The sequence below is a fragment of the Drosophila elegans genome, unplaced genomic scaffold (genome assembly GCF_018152505.1).
Source record: "Drosophila elegans isolate 14027-0461.03 unplaced genomic scaffold, ASM1815250v1 contig_814, whole genome shotgun sequence".
NCBI classification, from domain to species: Eukaryota; Metazoa; Arthropoda; class Insecta; order Diptera; family Drosophilidae; genus Drosophila; species Drosophila elegans.
In genome coordinates this window covers 2671025-2688572 of record NW_024546167.1, presented here as the reverse complement: position 1 = coordinate 2688572, position 17548 = coordinate 2671025, and the positions used below count along the sequence as shown (strand labels likewise).

Below are 17548 nucleotides of genomic sequence, written 5' to 3'. Positions count from 1 at the left end.
TTTTTGCAGAACCATCCAGTTCATGGCCATCGGCCGATGAATATATGTACTCGCATATGCGCATATTTATTGTGGATTTCGGTACAGATCCAATGCCCAATACCAATCCCAATACCAATCCCATCGAGATGCGTGCGTCAGTCTGAGTTTGAGTGACATACAAACCCCGAGTTCGAGTTGCAGTTTCCCCCTGAAGTTCTCCTCCGACGGCCCACATTTCAACTGCGTCAGCGGACGGACAGCGGTCGTCAGTTGTCGCAGGCCTCGTCATTGTAATGCAAAGCCATCACATGGTAATGACTTGGGGAAACTGCCTCGAAATGCATTGAACCTTTCGTCTGCAGGCGGCAACGTGGCGTATGAGTAACAATAGTTTCCCGGACACGTGATCTGACGGCAGCCACGAGCCATTTCCCGACAACACCAGTCTGGCTATAATTACTCTGCCGGCGCAATTGAAGCGATTAATATTAAGTATAGAAACTAACTGCTCGCACATTACAATTAAGCTGATCGATTAAAGCCAGGGCCAATTCACAACATTGAAAAGCCAAGAATTTTATTGTTTAAAAATAGTTTTAATACCTATCAACTTCGGCAAGCCGAGCAGCTATTGCACAATTTAAATATTCTTAATAACGTCTTTATTCCGATGACTATTCCATCGTTCATATAGCAGCTATAAAGTCTGAACTAATAATAATATTGAAGTATATTCAAGTATTTTTGTATTCATATATTTTTACTATTGTTCCAATGGGAGCTTTATGATATGGCCGTCAGTTTTAAAAAAATAACTAAGACCGTAGATTTGAAATATTTAACAATTACCAAATTTAAAAGGAAGATATAAATGTTTTTTTTTTCATGAAAATAGCTTTAAGACTGAAAGACTGGGACATCATCAAGAATATATTTAGATTATAGGGTCGGAAATGTCTTCTTCACTGCGTTGCAAACTTCTGACTGAATTTATAATACCCTCTGCAGGGGTATAAAAATAGCAAACCAATAACTTTGTTGAGTTTTACGGTAAAAAGCAAAAAAAATCAAAATTTTCATAAGAATATGAAATAAATAAATATGTATATTTCTTCAAATCGCTATGAACAATTCTTGTTTTCAACTTTTTAGACATAAGCACTTTTTCAAAGGTCAATTTAAAATTCATGTGGAACGAATCGTGGAACTGAAAAATACAAACTGATGTGGCATTCTCCACCTTAGTTCAACCATGAAGTCTGTTATATAGTAAATAGTTTTTAGCTATAGATGCACTATGTAAGCCCTTACCCTCCTTTAAATTTGCAACCCGTTCCTGCCCTTCATTGCATTGCTGGGGCTGCACTTTAATTAAGCGATATTACTGGCGTCTCGCATCTCGATTCAAATGTCACTTCCCACTTGAGTGAATAATCAGAGATCCCAACTCACAGGCGGTCCATCTGAAAAGCCCAGCCCGCTTCCAGACCCTGATCAGTGATCATCATCGTAGGCCTGACGTCAAACGCACTGGTTGCGTGAAATTTCTTTGTCACGATTGGATCGGAGCTTCGACGTCTGGCGGCTTTGGGTGAAGGGATGCGGATGGGCCATCTGCTCGCACCAGTGGCTACCGGCAGACAAAGAACCCAGATGCCCATATGTCCATATGTCCATATGCCAGAATAAAACCAAGATGCCACCAATGCAGCCGGACTTTTGTACTCCGTCAGCCTGTGTTGTTTCGCGTTTTTGCTCCAGCGATTGACGCACTTGGTTGTCTTGTCACTTGACTTTTTTAATCTCGCGACTTTATCGTAGCTTACTGCTGGACTGGCTCTCAGAATCGGATTCAAATTCGGATTCGACATCGGCATCGCCATATGATTCGTTCGTCATAAGTGTAACTTAATATTGCGCTCAGGTAGCTTCGCTGGCTTCGCTGGCTTCTCTTCCTCAAGTTTGGATTTCAATCATATCGTACTCACACTCGCACTTCACAGAATGTTTGCTATAGTTTTTTGCCAGCTGGAGCGGTTGCTCGCTATTAAGTTATAGCTCAATGACTTTCCTGACGTCACAGTATTAAGCTCAGACAGTCGAAAAAAAAGCGTTCCTCATTAACATGTTCTCCATGTGGGAGTGTTTGCACTGGCAGATCGTCGGATCTTCATATATATGTATATATATATAGAAATATGTGTAGCAAGAGAGAACTATAGACGCCAGCTTGGCGCCGCTCAAACAATTAAATTGCTCAGCTGGTAAATTAAAATATGAGTTTAAATTTAGAATTTTTATCTCCTGATCTAGCTATAAGTGTCTGGTTAAAGTTGACACTGTTTGGAAGGATTTTCCAAGACCCTCTTACCCACCTGTATTTCCAAGAATTGCCTTGGGAATTTCAAACAAATTGATTTGGTAATCAAAATGGGCGAGTTGGGTTTTTGCATTTTTACTTAACGTCTACCGAATTTAATTTATCGAAGGAGCAACGAACTTTCTCTTTTTGACTCTTCAACTTTGCTTCATTTAATCCGTAATTCAAAGTATCGACTTACATTTATTCATTTTTATCTCCACGAAGGGTCCTTCAATTTGTCTGCGCTGAAATTCAAGTGTGTGTTACTCCGACATGTTTGTAGAATGCTTCATAAGCTTTGAGCGTTTCCCATTGTATTTCTGTTTAAGGTTCAGTGTTTGACTTTATTTATGGAAACGCAATAAGCGTGTAAGCCACAAGTTAAACTCAGTATTTAACCAGCTGTAGTCATTGCTCGCCCTACAATATCTAAATATGCCATTCTCTGGTTTACCCCATAAATATAAAGTTAAACAGATACGGAGTGCACAGGCCAAGTGTTGGGAAAGTACCAAATATAGATATATATAGATAGACTTTTATAGTGAATAAGTAAAGAAAGTACAGAAACGTTTTAAAGAAATCCCTTGATCTCAAGAAATGTTATGTTAAAGACCCCATGATTCATTAATATTTAAATAAATATAATGTTGAGTCAAAGAAAGCATATTTTTTTTTCTAGAGTTCTACTTAAGAGTTTAGGATGATGATGCGAATCGACGGGAAGTGACTCTCATCAAAATGTTTGAAAACTTTCCTCGTAATTCCAGCAGATTACTGGTCTGATAATCGTGGGCATGGTCTGACCGACAAACGTCACGATCTGGTAGAAATAAATTCAGAGGCTGATAAGAAAAATTGGGGATTACAATTTGTTGAAAGATTTCCCTCAAACAATGTACATACGTCACTTAAAATAACTGATTCTGCGAATTGAACGTCAACTTTCTGAGAAACTAAGACTAAGTGCCACTGCCGTTGATTGAAATGTCCTGGCATGGCAACAATTTGAACTCAGTGTGCCCCCATTTCCGAGACCTCACGCATTGTTATTCAAACATTGTTTTGCCCCGATTCTGCACTCCGCTAGGGGCTATCAACCTGCTAATTTGTGCTGAGTGTCATTTAATCTGTGAATGATTTCTTTGCAAAATGCCTCTAAAAATAGTGTCACAACATGTGAATGGCGCGAGCCGCTGATAAAGCTGCAAATGCTACATATGTATACTCTCCACCGCCGATAATCTGGGGTCAGGCCCAAAAAAAAAAAAAAAACCAGGCTGCGACTGCGGCTATAAACAAAAACAGGAGCAGCAATTGCTGGTGGAAATAAAATTAGAACCTGACCAACAGGGCAGCCGAGACGCAACAACAAACAAACAAAAGAATAATTATTTATGGGCGTGTAAACAATTTGATTGATTCGAGCCAAACGATCTGAATCGACGAGGAAAACAGAAAACAACGGCTGCCTTGTGTTTTAGCCAGTCGATCATGTTCGAATTCGTAATTAAATCTTTCGCCTCAGAACAACAATCAGAAGACTTTCTTTTTAATCGCATTATGTCATCCTTTTAATTAAGAAATTTTTGTTTTTATTTGTCTGCTGACCTTATGTATCTATAGTATATTATTATTTTAAAATCACGAGAATTATTCACTTGAGCACATGTCAAGTGGTTGGGCTAGTTGTTAATTTCACGCAATAATCTTAGACAAGCTTAAAGAAAACCCACTACTGACCTCCTAGTCGATCATGACTTTGAGGCGATCACGTTTTGTGCATCGTAGAACCCGGCACGTTCTTTCCTTTTTCGGAACAGCTCATCCAAAGTGGGAATAAACATGAATTGAAGTCAAGGCAGAACGTTCGATTCCGATTTCGATTTCGAGTGCAAAATCAATTTGCGTCAATTGCAAGAGATTAGCCTCGCTCTAGTTTTGCAAAAAAAAAAAAAGTTGCAAGCTAACGACCACATAAATCAGCGCCAGATGATAATAAATACAAGACAAGAAAAGACAAGACAAAAAGCTCTGCGGGGGGGCGCCTGGAAACAAAATGATGACTCTGCTCCGGCTTATCGCCGAATAAAATGAGTTTACATCGGCGGTGACCAAAAATAGCCGACCAGCTTCTTTCAGGGCCACGTCAGTCGGTCAAAAATGGGAATCGGGATCTGGGTGGTGTTAACAATCCGGTGATACTGTTGTCTTTACCGTTGCGTGACGCAAATCGATCCAGTTGACGGCTCCATCTCCGTTACTCGGCGGTTTATTTATAAATAAAATAAAATGCACCAAAATAACCCAAGCCGAACTCGCCAGATCTTGAAATGCATGCGAGTGCATCTGTCCCGGTCCGATTAATCCCAGCCAGCTGATTCCGCTGAGGTCTGGACGCCTTATCAGGCCCCGACATCGGAACCGTAATTGAGTAATATATTGGCAGACATCGGGAGACAGCGCGATCGCCATCGCCATCGGCTCCCGGGCACGTGGCATGCAAATGAGCGGCGGCGAAATGCTTTCGGAATATCATTAGAAAGATTTGGCAACCTTGGGCCAAAATCAAAAAACAAAAATAAAAAAAAAAAAACAAAAAACGGAAGAAACCCAGCTAATTAAATCCATGCGAAACCCGATTCTGGGGAAAATTTATGGTTCTTACAGTTCCATTGAATTCAAATATTTGCTCACCCACAAATCTCAATTGCTTGTAAAAAATTGTAGGAAAAATATTTATCATGCGATTAGCTGATGCCGCAAAAATAAGGCTTATTAGCGAGGGGTTTCCATTGAATAATAATTCATCGGAAATGATCCTATGTCAATCTTCTTGAGTTTAAACAATCCCCAAAAGTATGTTGTTCTGGCATGATGTAGAATTTGTGTCAAATAAACAAATGTTTGTTTAATAGAGTATGGGTTAGAATTTTAAGCAAAACAAAAATTTACAAATACATCTAATGGGACATTTAACATGCCTAATCAAAAAAAAAAAAAAACCGAAAACCAACTTTGACTGCAACGCACAAGCTTCTAATCTTTATAACACTTAGAAATCGGACAACTTCTGAACTTTCGACGACTGCAATTACAAATCAAGAGCCTCGAATCTGAATGGGCTTATCGCCTTTTGGGATTGCTTACAATCTGACACATTAATGGCTTTAAATGCTCGTAAAAAGATTATGAATCGTGAAAATCAAAGACCACGAGATTGCCAATCAAAGACTGTTCAATTAATCAGCTGACAAAGGTCCGAATTTAGATTAAGGAAAAACCCTGTACAAGTCAAATAGCCCATTTTAAGTTTGGAACTGCGATGACACTTGGCATTCGCCATTCGCAGCTGACACGAGCGGAATATTTGAATAGCGTAATTGTGGGCGGCAGATAACAATAAACTCATTAGCAAGCCAATTCAAAGGCAGAAACAATAACATTAATGGGGAGGCACGAGTAGGAAGTTCACATAATAATATATATTTGCCGTAAACAATTTCCTATTCATATTTGCCGAGCTTATCGGAGGCCACTGGCGCAAAGACAAATAAATATGTGGATAATTGTTTCTCCAGTTGGGGGTGTGAAGGCAACAATTGAACAATTGATTCACTGCCTTCGATTAAGTCTAAACACACACAGAAATCGAGGTAAAATTCCTCCTCCTCTAATGATAACGATAAGATCCTTTGTGAATTCAACAGTTAAAAGGCGTGTTACTATCTGATAAGAAGGAATAACTAAGCACTAATGACTTTTCATTTTGGCATATATAGTATAAATTGTCAGGCGGCTAAGTAGGATGGTTTAATATAGTTCCAGAACTTATTTCATTTACAGTTTATTAAGCAAATTCAAAATGTCAGCCTTACCAAAAGACAATCCTCCGCCGCCCATATATCTAGTTAACTTCGAGAACTACTTGAAACCTAAACAAAAAAATAAATGTCAGCCTCTTCAGCGTTTCGAGAAGCCAGTTGCTTCCACCTCATATCTAATCAAGAATATAAGGCGATTAAAGATGTTAAGATGGTACGGTAGTCTATCAAGACGGATTAGAAGGCTACCACTGCCCAGATTTCTTAGATTTTTGCGAGCTCGTAACGATGATGGCCTTTGCAAACGCAAGACTGGATTTGAGATTTACTGCGAGATGGCCAGCATACATGGATTTCACATTTTTGTGGGCGCCAAAACGTGGCAGCGTATTCTCTGGTGGCTCCTCATTTGCACCGCGGTGATGCTTTCCCTCATCATTGGGACCATGTCACTTGCAATGTCAGAGGAATCGCCCACCATACGCTTTATAGACATGAAGTCTACGGCAGAGGTGCCATTTCCTGCTGTCACCATTTGTGGTCTAAACCTGATTTCCAAGCAAAGATTGCAAACCAAAGCAAATGAATTGGGAGTATCAGCAGAAGGCCTTCAAACATTTCCTTCTATGAATTCTACTGTACGAGAACAGCTAGGAAATATAAGTTGGCTAGAATTGCTAGAGGATCTAGCTACTCCTATATGCCCACAAATCCAATCTTGTCTGTGGGAAAATCGCGTGGATAACTGCCTGGAAAAGCTGCTACCAATTTGGACTCTGGACCAACGCCTGTGCTGTAGTTTTAATTACCAACAGCAGCGATTTAGTGCTCATTTAGGAGTTAGTTTGGTTCTAAGAGCCAGTGAAGAGGACCTCGAAAGTCTTACAATGAAGGGCGTAGAGGTTCTCATTCATGAATCCCATGAAATTCCCAATGATGCTACACCAAGGTTCCTGGTGCCCAGTGGATCAGAGGCTCACATAATGGTGCAACCCTTTGTCAATCGATTTATGGCAGATCTGGAAAGTATATCACTTCAGAAACGAGGGTGCTATTTGCCAAGAGAACGTCGATTGACCTCATCTAATGTCTATCACCAAAGCATTTGTCAGGCAGAATGTCGCAGTGAAAATATAATGAAGTCGTGCGGTTGCGTTCCTCCAAAATCTCCTCGTCATGAAAATCGGACAATCTGTGACCTACAAAAAATGCAGTGCGTAATGGATTTCGGTAGGTGGCAAAATATTTACGGAACCATTCTGATTTCTTGCTGTTTACAGATCATAATGAGATCATCAAAGGAAAACAAAGGAATTGCGATTGCCTTCCGCCATGTGAATTCAATCGCTATGAATTCCAGGGTGATATAAGACTAATAAACAGGATGATTTACAACAACATGAGCAAATCAAGGTAATTGCTGGCACAATTAATTAAATTGAATATTTACAAGATGCTATTTGATTTGTTTATCAAAAGAAAATTAATGTGACGTGATATGTTTTGATGTTGAGACTTAAAGCTATGTGTCTTTTGATAGACAAGATCAGTATGGAAGATATTTTATAACAAAACACATAAGCCGACTAAATAATAAATATTCATTGATTATTTCTTTAAATAAAATAAATAAAACCACGATTTTGAATATATAAATATATAAAAAAGGAAATGCTATAACCCATTGAAAAACATAGTTATAAAATTACATTAGGTATGATATTAAAGTCGGAAACTTCTAATCAATAATTTAGTATTCCGAAGCCCACAAATGAAGTTCGCCTGCGTGTCTACTACGACTCACCAATTGCCGAGGAGCAAGTCTTGGACGTGTTCGGAAACTGGCTGACATTCATGGGCAAGTCCACTAATCACCTACAAGGTATCCACTAGAATTACAATTATGGAACAACCCACTTTATGGGCAGGAACCTTCGGCGGAATTACCGGACTATTTATGGGTTGCAGTTTCGTTTCGGTCTTTGAGCTGATTTTCTTTTCGTGCGTTCGACCCACCTGCAACTGGCTGACCCGTCAGCAGATACTTTGGCGCCGTCGGAGGATCCAGAGGGTGGGCAACGCCGGCGAAGTCATTAGGGCTGGCTAATTAGGCGCTGGCCTAATTACATCGACTCTGGCCAAGTCACAGTCCATGTCAAGAGGTCAACCTGCAGAGATGGCGTTCAAAAAGCGGCGCATCTTCGATTTGCGGCAAGTTCAGGCCCAACAGATGGCCACCAACACCGCCGGTCAGCGACGCAGTGATCCCAGCCAGAATCAGCCGCATCATTCATTCTTACCCAACGACCGCTTCCGCCAGATCGGTGAATGGTTCTCCGAGAACATGCGCAACTACTGCCAGACCACTTCCCTCCACGGATTCAGTTACATCACCCGGCAGGACATCAGCCGCCATGAGCGATACTTTTGGCTGGTGGTTGTCATCCTGGCCATCATCACCTCGATTGTGTTGGTTGTGGTGTCCTGGTATTGGAGTCAGGAGACCCTAACGGTCACCGTCATCGAGAGCTCGCACTTCCCCACCTGGAACATTCCCTTCCCGGCGGTCACCATTTGCAACTTCAACAAGATATCCAGGATCAAGGCACTCGCCATGCTGGATCAAATGTAAGTTGACAAATGTACACCCAGAGAAAAACCATGGTAAGTCCAAATATTTTCGCTTTGAATTAAATATTTACGGTAGTAATTTAGCCATGAGGGGTGTTTTGTTTAAATCAAAGTACAGAAACAAGCTAAGTTAACAAAGTTTAATTTTACTATGGGGCTTTTCTTTGGGTGTATTTATTTATTTGAGAAGTTTTTGGTTCCATATACCGCTATATAAAACAAACAACTTCTTAAGTAAGCCCATATGTCAAACATGTCAAAGGTTTAACAGTTTTCCTACCTCCCAATGCACATATTTTTTGAAAGCATTTCGACTATATCATTCTAGAACAATTGTTTAGTTAAGTCTTAATAGAGTAGTCACTATGGTTTATTATGTTCTCGACATACATATATTAATATTATGACATATCTAAAAGCGATAGGAAAACTGACTCAATTTTTTTTTAATTTTAAAAATTAATCTTGGTACAACTGGTTTTAAGAATGCCATTTTTATTGTACCGTTAAAAACTCTTGTTTCTATGTTATTGTTTATATTTATTTTTAACCAACTTGATATAAGGACTTATGGAGTCGTATTATTTCCCTAATATACCAAATCGTATTGTTTCGTAATTTTTTATAGGCAGCTTCCAGTTGGCGTTAATAAATCAGAGCTGCACAACCTCTTCAACCTTACGCTGTTGCCCGTGGACAACCTCATAAGCAACAGTTCGCTGCTGATCTACGATCGGATTTTAAGCCTTAACAATCTCACGCTCACTGGTCTATCGCAGCAATTGTCGCCCGACTGCATCGAGATGATCTCCAGCTGCATTTGGAAGGGCATCAATACGCGATGCGACAGTCTCTTCCAGCGCATCGATACCATGGAGGGGCAGTGCTGCACTTTTAACTACTTTGGCGGTATCACCAACAATTTTCCCGAGTAAGATTAAGAATTAAAACAGATTTAGTTAGTTTTAACAATTAAACATTTTAGAAAGATTGCATATCAGATACCCAAACGACCGTATCGGGTTACTGGCTGCGGCTATCCCACGGGTCTCTCGGTGCTGCTTAACCCCATGGTAGCTGACTACTATGGCACCTTCTTCAGTGGCTACGGATTCCGACTGCTTCTCCACGATGCCTACAACTTTCCGGACGAGAACTCGGAGACCAAAGTGGTAACCTCCACGCGGGAGAGCTTCGTGCGCATTAATCCGGAATCCACCTATGCCACCAACGACATTCGTCGCATGGACCAGAGCCAGAGGAACTGCCTCTTTGGCAGAGAGAGGAGCATTCATGGCCTAAAGCGGTACTCCTTCATCAACTGCATGTTCGAGTGCCGCGTGCGTATGACCTTTAACCTCTGCGGCTGCCTTCCGCCGTATGTCTACAACAACGGCAGCTATAAAGTGTGCGGCATTCTGGAAACCAACTGCATGATTCAGAGCAAAAGTGGGTTAAAAAAACAAATATCTGACGATGCAATTGTTACTTACTATTTTGTTTATTTTAGGGCTATTTTCCCATGCCCTGGCTAATTTGAATTTCTCGCTATCGATTGTTCGGGAGACGGATAGTTTTCCATGCAATTGTCTGCCGGATTGCCAGTCGAATCACTATGTTTCGGAAAGCACGATGGGGCGGCTGGATATGAGCTACTTTGCCAATCGGCCGTCTTACAGGTGGGAAAAATTTTAATAGTTGAGCACTTGGTATTCGTAAACTAAGGAGAACCATATTTAGACTCCAAAAATCTGTGGAATTCATTGTTAAAGAACCCTTGTTTTTTTATTGCATACTTCAAGCCTTTTTATCAGTTTAAAAACCCTTTATCTTACTCACTTCTGATTTTGTTTCCCCAATCTCAAACAGCAATGCCACGGATGGGATACTGCTGCATGTGTTTTACAGCGATCTGATGAGCACCAGATATCGAACGGATATCTTCCAGAATTGGCTGTCCGCCTTGGGTATGCTATCTACTTTTAAATACAGTATCATAAAAACACTTATGATTCCCTACTATTTCCTTTGACAGCTTCATTTGGCGGTTTGCTAGGCCTAATTATGGGATTCAGCATAGTGACGGCCTTTGAGTTCCTCTACTTCCTCACCTTTAGACCCATTTTCAACTACATCAACAGGGACTAGACCAGTAAAGCTAAACCACTCCTCGCACCCCATTGCACTCCACTTGACACGCTTTCATTAGAACTCTGATTGATGAGCAGTAGCATTGGCACTATAAATCGTCTGGACTCGAGCACTCTTCAAACACAATGGCCCGAGTGGAGGAGTCCCACTATCGCCGCTTGTTCCGTGAGTTTTTGCGTCAGAGTTACATCAATGGACTTCATCCGTTCCTCTATCAATCACCCGTTCGCTATGCCAAGTGAGTTATAAAATCGTAAAAACTATTAAAGTCAAGAGATTGCAAACAATATTTAGTTAAAAATGTGACAAACAAAAACACAAATTGTCCTGTTAGGTATAATAAAATTAAATAAAATAAAGTAAGATGAAAAAGAAAAATTACTGATATTATTAAATATCCACGGTGGAGGACTTAAAACACACTCTGTTGTGAAGAATGCCAAATATGTGTTCTAAAGTTTATTCTAACATTTTGTAGCTGCTTAAGAATTCGCGTAGCGATATTGTATTAAAGCACCTTAATTAGCGGTTTTTAATCAAGGAATTAAAAGAAAAAAGTATTATACCAAGGCCAGTTGGTATCCACGGTTTGGTATATGGGTTAGTACAATGAAATGATTAAGTACTAGTTTTATAATTAGTTCCCCAAATGGGAAGCTCTTAAGCCCCAAGACCCCGAACACCACTGACCTTGACCTAAGCCAATTTTGTCCTACTTCCAGAGCTCTCTGGCTTGCTGTGCTTACAGCCCTTGTGATCTACACCCACATAGTGATCGTCGACCTCACCCAGGAGTACCTGGTGCAGCCGACCGAGATCCACAAGGCCCCCGACCTGGTGCACGTGGCCAACAGCCCCTTTCCGGCGGTCGGCGTGTGCACCGCCAACAAAATCAGCCAACGCCTGCTCCGGGATTATGCCGTAAAACTGTGAGTACTTTATTGCACGAGACGACTAGGCGACTAGTCGACTAGTCGAAGTAGCCCAGGCTCTTGACCTCGGCGGCCATGGCCACAATGGAGTCGAGCAGCTCCTCGCTGGCGGGCACGATCTGGGCGGCGGGGAGCTTGAAGCCGGTGATGAAGTTGTTCGAGGAGGGACGCAGCTCATAGCAGAAGGACATGCGCACATCCTGGGTGCCGTAGGCCCAGTCCACGCTAGCACCGGCAGCCGGGTAGATGGCATTGTAGATGTTACCGCCAGTGTACTTGGTGCCGTAGCGCTGGTTCACGGCGGCAATGGAGGCGTTGTAGACTTTCTCAAAGTCGAGCACATTGTCGGGCAGATCGGCGGTGTGTCCGTAGGGGTACAGCAGGTACTGGGAGTAGGCGTGCAGGGAGATGTACAGCTGGATCTCGCCCTTCAGCGAGGCGATGTAGCTGGACAGGGAGCGGGTCTCGATCTCGGAGAAGGCCGACGGTCCGGCGTAGGTGTCGGAGCAGGCATTGCTGCTGGCGCCCACCTCGTTCCAGTGGAAGCCCCAGTTGCGATTGGGATCGGCGCCAAAGCAGCTGCCGTAGGGAGTGCGGGTCTTGCGCCACAGGCGATCCGTGGTATGGGTGTAGACGTAGCCATCGGGATTGGCGTGGGGCAGGACGTACCAGGTGTAGTTCTCGGCCAGCTCCTTGATGGCGGCCACCTCGGAGGTCAGCAGCTGGTTGATGATGTAGGTAGCGGCAGCCGGGGCGATCCACTCGCGGGCATGGATGCCCGCCTCCAGGAAGATGCCAGGCTTGTTGGCTCCACCCCTGGTGATCTTGACGCCCAGGATGGAGCGTCCCTTGTAGCTCTTGCCGCCCTCGATGAGCGTGACCACGCCGGGATTCTGCTGGGCCAGCGACTGCATCCAGGCGTAGGTGTCGTCCAGCTCGTAATACTCGGCCCAGTTGTAGCTGGCCCTGGTGGCGCGTCCCTTGATGGCCACCTTCTCGTCGGTCTCGTCCAGCGTCTTCTGCAAGTCGCGCGTCTGCAGCTGGTACTTGATCTCCGCCTTGCCCAGGATCTCCAGGAAGTCGGGCACCTTGTGGGGTGCAACCACGATCTGGACATCGGCGCCCACCAGATGGACTCCGTCCAGGAAAAGGATCGAATCGCTGGATCCCTCCAGCTCCTTCAGCACCGCCAGCTGCTTGGCATTCTCCGATGTGGCCTTGTACATGCGGTAGTTGTCATAGCGAACCCGCTCGGCGGATACGCTGGCCACGATGGCCAGCAGGGCGAAGAGGAGGCACTTGGTCAGCGACATGGTCGTCGTTGCTTTGAGCCACCAACGGCTAGACCACCTCCTTTTATAGGCCATCGATAAGCACCCTCCGAATCTAATTTACGATCCGCGACTGCCTTGTACAATCGTTCGGGCAGTAAATATCGGAGTTATCTATGCATTCGGAGTGGAACACCTTTATCGCCGTAGTCGTCTCAAAGGCTGCGCCTGGTAAATCATCCTAATTCATGACGTCTTGAGCTCTTCGGGAAAATGCCATTTCATCAGACAATACCATAATCACATGGCCTTGTCATGAAAAGCGACAAGGATTTATCAATAATTTGTTTCTGTTTGATTACTCAAACTATATTAAGGAATGGGATATTTCTTTTACCCTTTAAAAAAAGGGGGTAAGTCCCAATTAATCTTATCTCAGTTTGAGTTTTATAGTTTTGTTTTCTGAATTTCCAATCCCTGCTTAATGATCATCTCAGCTAACTAGAATTATTTCATTAAAAGGATTTACTGACATCCGAACATGTTGTGATTAAGATTAAATATAATCACTTCAATTGTTTTCCTTTTAAAATTGATTAAGCAAATTTGTTGCTTTCATCTTATCAACTCGTCTAAGTTATCTTTGATAATCAAACAAGGTTTCGCTTAGTTTTTGTCATAAACAACATATCTCTTCCCTTCGTATCTTATCAAAAATAATAAAATAAGATTTTTCAAAATAGCTCTTTATATTATTGAATTTTATAACCCTCAATTTGAGCAGCTGTTTTGATCATCTGCACCAACGAATCCGTGGTCTCCTGTCCAGTTGGTACTATTTGGGAGGCGGGTAGTCTAAAGCCGGTCCAGAAACTGTAGCCAGAGGGCCGAAGCTCGTAGGTAAAGGAGTACTTCACATTGTGCTCTCCGTAGACCCAATCCATGCTTGAACCAGCCGCCGGATAGATCGCATCGTAGACATTTCCTCCCGTATAACGAGTTCCGTAACGCTGCTTCACTGCGCCCACTGCTGCATTGAAGATCTGTTCTAAGTCCTTATGGTTTTGCGGCAGCATGGATGTGTGACCATAGGGATATAGCAGCAGCTGGGAAAAGGAGTGCAGCGAGAGGTACATGAACATCGGTTCCGGCAGGGACCTGAGGTACTGCGAGAGGGTCTCCACTTCGCGTTCGGAAAACGCCTTGGGTCCGGCATATGACTCCGAGCAGGGATCAGAACTGGCACCCACCTCGCGCCAGTGGAAGTCCCAGTTTCGGTTCGGGTCCGTCCCAATGCAGTTTTTGTCCTGTGGACTGCGCGTCTTACGCCACATGCGATTCTAAACGAAAAATTGATTTAATGTAAAGGGCTAAGTCCCTAGAAAATGTATATGAAACAAGAAGGAACTCGCTGATCGGGTGCACCAACTAAAAGATACCCTTTACTCAGCTATTACCTATATACATATATATAAAAATTAGGGATTAGGGTGACACCATCTGCCGAACTGCTGGGTAAACACTAAAAGCTAAGCGCGAGAAGTGAAGTCTTTACAAAAATGTTAAATAACTTTTTAAATATTGGTTCGATTTGGACAATTGTATTGTGTATTAATAGATAATGACAAAATAGGCATTTACCTTCAAATAACTGCAATAATCTTCTCCTGCATTGGCATACTTAAAATCTGATTGCATAATATCAGTTCTCTTTCTCCGAGATCTTGACGTTTATACGGACAGACAGATCAAGAATTTATAAACTTTTAAGGGACGAAAAATGCTTCTTCACAACTGTTACATACTTTTATGTAAATACAATATAATCTTTTACTTTCCGAGTAAGGGGTATAAAGACCTATATTCTTAGAGAAAGCCTTACAAGCTTACCGTTTTGTGGGTGTAGACATAACCATCCGGGTTCGCATGGGGCAGTATGTACCACACATACGATCTGGCCAGACCCTGAATCTCCGGCTGCTGGGAGGTCAGTAGTTCGTTGATGAAGTACGTGGCTGTGGCAGGACCGATCCACTCCCTTGCATGCATTCCAGCCTCCAAAAAGATTGACTGCTTGTCCGTCCTGCCATCGATGTGATTAATTTTCAGACCCAACAGTTCTCGTTCCTCGTAACTCTGTCCTGCCACAAAGATACTGACAATATCCGGGTACTTGGCCACCAGATTCTGCAGCCAGCGATGGGTGTCGTTAAGCTCATGGTATTCCGTCCAGGAGTAATCATCACTGCGGCGATTTGCATCCGCCACGGGCTCTATATCCAGGGACAAACTGACTTGGGCATTGTTGTCGATGAGTTCGGGAGCGAGGTCCAAGCCTTTGAGAAGTTCCAAAAAGGTTTGGACGTAGCCGGGAGCTACTAGGAAATCAGTGGGGCCAAGATGGAGGTTGTTCAAAATCAATGCATCCTCGCTTCTGCCCTCCAAAGGTCGCAGTCCCTCCAATTGAATCGCCTTCGTTGGGTTCACTCTGTAAACCCTGTAGTTGTCGAACCTCCGCCGTTCAGCCAAGCAACAAGTAAGAATGTTAACCAACAGCAACACCAGTAGAAGCTTCATGCTGGCACTAATCCAGGGCTAACCTGGCCCCAGCTCTTTTATACCCCGCCCGAGTGCAGTGAGGCATACTAATTGCCGATTGCCGATTGCCGGTTGCTAACCATCCACGCCCCCAATAGATTCCAACACCAGGGCAACTCCTCGCTGCAGGCGGTGGCCCTAGACGTGGACGATATGGCCGATCGCCTGCTGGTGCTGGCTCAGTTCTACCTGAACCCCCTCGAAACCGAGCGTTGGAACGCCTCGGAGCTGGGTCGACTGCACCGGTTGCTCTTCAGTTACTACCGCGACAGTGAGTACTCGGTACGCGATATACTGCGTGACTTGTCGCCCGATTGCGGGGAACTTGTGATCAGGGGCATCGTCTTCGGGGCGCCCGTCAACACCAGTCGATTGTTCCTGAAGCGACCCACCTCGTCGAATGTGTGCTGCATATTCAACTATCGACGTGCCAGCTACTCCCGATTTGCGTTAGTTCATATATATATCTAAGATATGCAATAACTAATTTTAAAGTTTATTAGCACCAAGAGGGCCGAGGACGATGCCGAAATGAGAGCTGTTCCCAAGGTCGTTTTCGAATCGAATTCTATTCTGAACAGCGTTCAGTTTGTACTGCAGGGAACTCCAGAGGATGATATGACGAACACCTTTAACACCAATAACGCTTTTCATGTGAGAAGGAATAATTTTACTTGGCATGCCAACGACTGTTTCACTCTTCACTCTCATCTCATCTCATCTTGTCTAATAATCAGTATCAGTTTCATCATTGTTCTCTAGTTGACTTTACGTTTCGTATCCCCATAGCTCACCATTTTTCCACAAGAGGACTATGCCACCGTCCAATCTACGACATTGGGCGAGGTGCTTGTGGATCATGACACCATAGTGGAGATACCCATACAGCCAATGTTCTTTACCTCGGCTAAAGAGGTTCACGGAGTTCCACCACACATACGACGTTGCTACTATCCTGAAGAAGGCAGTCGACTGCTGAACCAGTAAGTGTCTATCCTAAGACAAACATCATCATTATCATCACTTAGGCACCTCGCAACAGAACTTACTACTCCCTGGACGAGTGCCTCCTGGTTTGCCGCATCAAGAGCATGATCGATCACTGTGGCTGCGTCTCCCCGCCAATGGGGGGCAGTTCCCTCGATGTCGCCTACTGCATGCTACCCGATCTTCCCTGCCTGATGAGATGGAAGAGCATCTGGTACGGCTACAATGAGTTTTCCTTCCTGCAGAGCAAGGATGAGCATCTGGCCCAACGGCAATGCGAGCAGTGTCTGCCCACCTGCAACGGAGTCAGCATGAGCATCACCACCAATGTGGCTCCATTGAGACGAACCTATAATAATACTGTCTACTTTACTGGGTTACTGTAAGGGTTCAATGATTGTTTTTTAATAACTAACTAAATATGTTGACACTTCTATAACAGAAAGGGATTGAACAACGAGCGACCATTGGCCATAATTAAACTCTTCTTTAAGCTGCGTTTTGCCCAAGCCACCAAATCGCAACTAGTGAGCACATGGGTTGTACTTCTAAGTAAGTATTTTGTAAGTTTGGTAAAAACTGTATAACTTCCAGCATTTTGCAGACCGATTTGGAGGCATCCTCTCGCTTATGTACGGCTTCAGCATAGTTAGTTACATAGAGATCCTCTACTATCTCACAGGAAAAGGATTTGTCTACATATACAGATCGTTGACAGACAGAAAGCCCAGGAAAAGCAACTACTCCCTTTACTGGCGTGAGCTTATGCCCAAGGGCCTTAAGAGCCCACCTCTTAACAATTAGCATCCA

General features: G+C 43.4%; 5 protein-coding genes across 5 annotated transcripts; 3 read left to right on the top strand and 2 right to left on the bottom strand.

The window, feature by feature from the left end:
* Positions 1-6209: 6209 nt before the first annotated feature.
* Positions 6210-8275, top strand: LOC108141903 (pickpocket protein 11). Its single transcript, XM_017265517.1, has 5 exons — positions 6210-6708; positions 6775-7398; positions 7449-7581; positions 7923-8026; positions 8097-8275. Exons 1-5 carry the CDS (start codon positions 6210-6212, stop codon positions 8273-8275), a joined length of 1539 nt encoding a protein of 512 aa, XP_017121006.1.
* Positions 8272-10955, top strand: LOC108141901 (sodium channel protein Nach). The gene is made up of 6 exons (XM_017265515.2): positions 8272-8796; positions 9428-9730; positions 9785-10248; positions 10310-10478; positions 10669-10766; positions 10835-10955. Exons 1-6 carry the CDS (start codon positions 8321-8323, stop codon positions 10945-10947), a joined length of 1623 nt encoding a protein of 540 aa, XP_017121004.1. The 5' UTR covers positions 8272-8320; the 3' UTR covers positions 10948-10955.
* A 118-nt stretch (positions 10956-11073) lies between these two features.
* On the top strand, positions 11074-17547 carry LOC108141902 (sodium channel protein Nach). Its single transcript, XM_017265516.2, has 8 exons — positions 11074-11188; positions 11673-11879; positions 15850-16200; positions 16255-16405; positions 16541-16734; positions 16794-17120; positions 17181-17290; positions 17343-17547. Exons 1-8 carry the CDS (start codon positions 11076-11078, stop codon positions 17540-17542), a joined length of 1653 nt encoding a protein of 550 aa, XP_017121005.1. The 5' UTR covers positions 11074-11075; the 3' UTR covers positions 17543-17547.
* Positions 11865-13227, bottom strand: LOC108141907 (zinc carboxypeptidase A 1). The gene has a single exon (XM_017265520.2). It carries the CDS (start codon positions 13193-13195, stop codon positions 11921-11923), a length of 1275 nt encoding a protein of 424 aa, XP_017121009.1. The 5' UTR covers positions 13196-13227; the 3' UTR covers positions 11865-11920.
* On the bottom strand, positions 13864-15866 carry LOC108141905 (zinc carboxypeptidase). The gene is made up of 2 exons (XM_017265519.2): positions 15044-15866; positions 13864-14493 (listed from the first exon to the last, which is right to left on the bottom strand). Exons 1-2 carry the CDS (start codon positions 15728-15730, stop codon positions 13906-13908), a joined length of 1275 nt encoding a protein of 424 aa, XP_017121008.1. The 5' UTR covers positions 15731-15866; the 3' UTR covers positions 13864-13905.
* Position 17548: the final 1 nt, after the last annotated feature.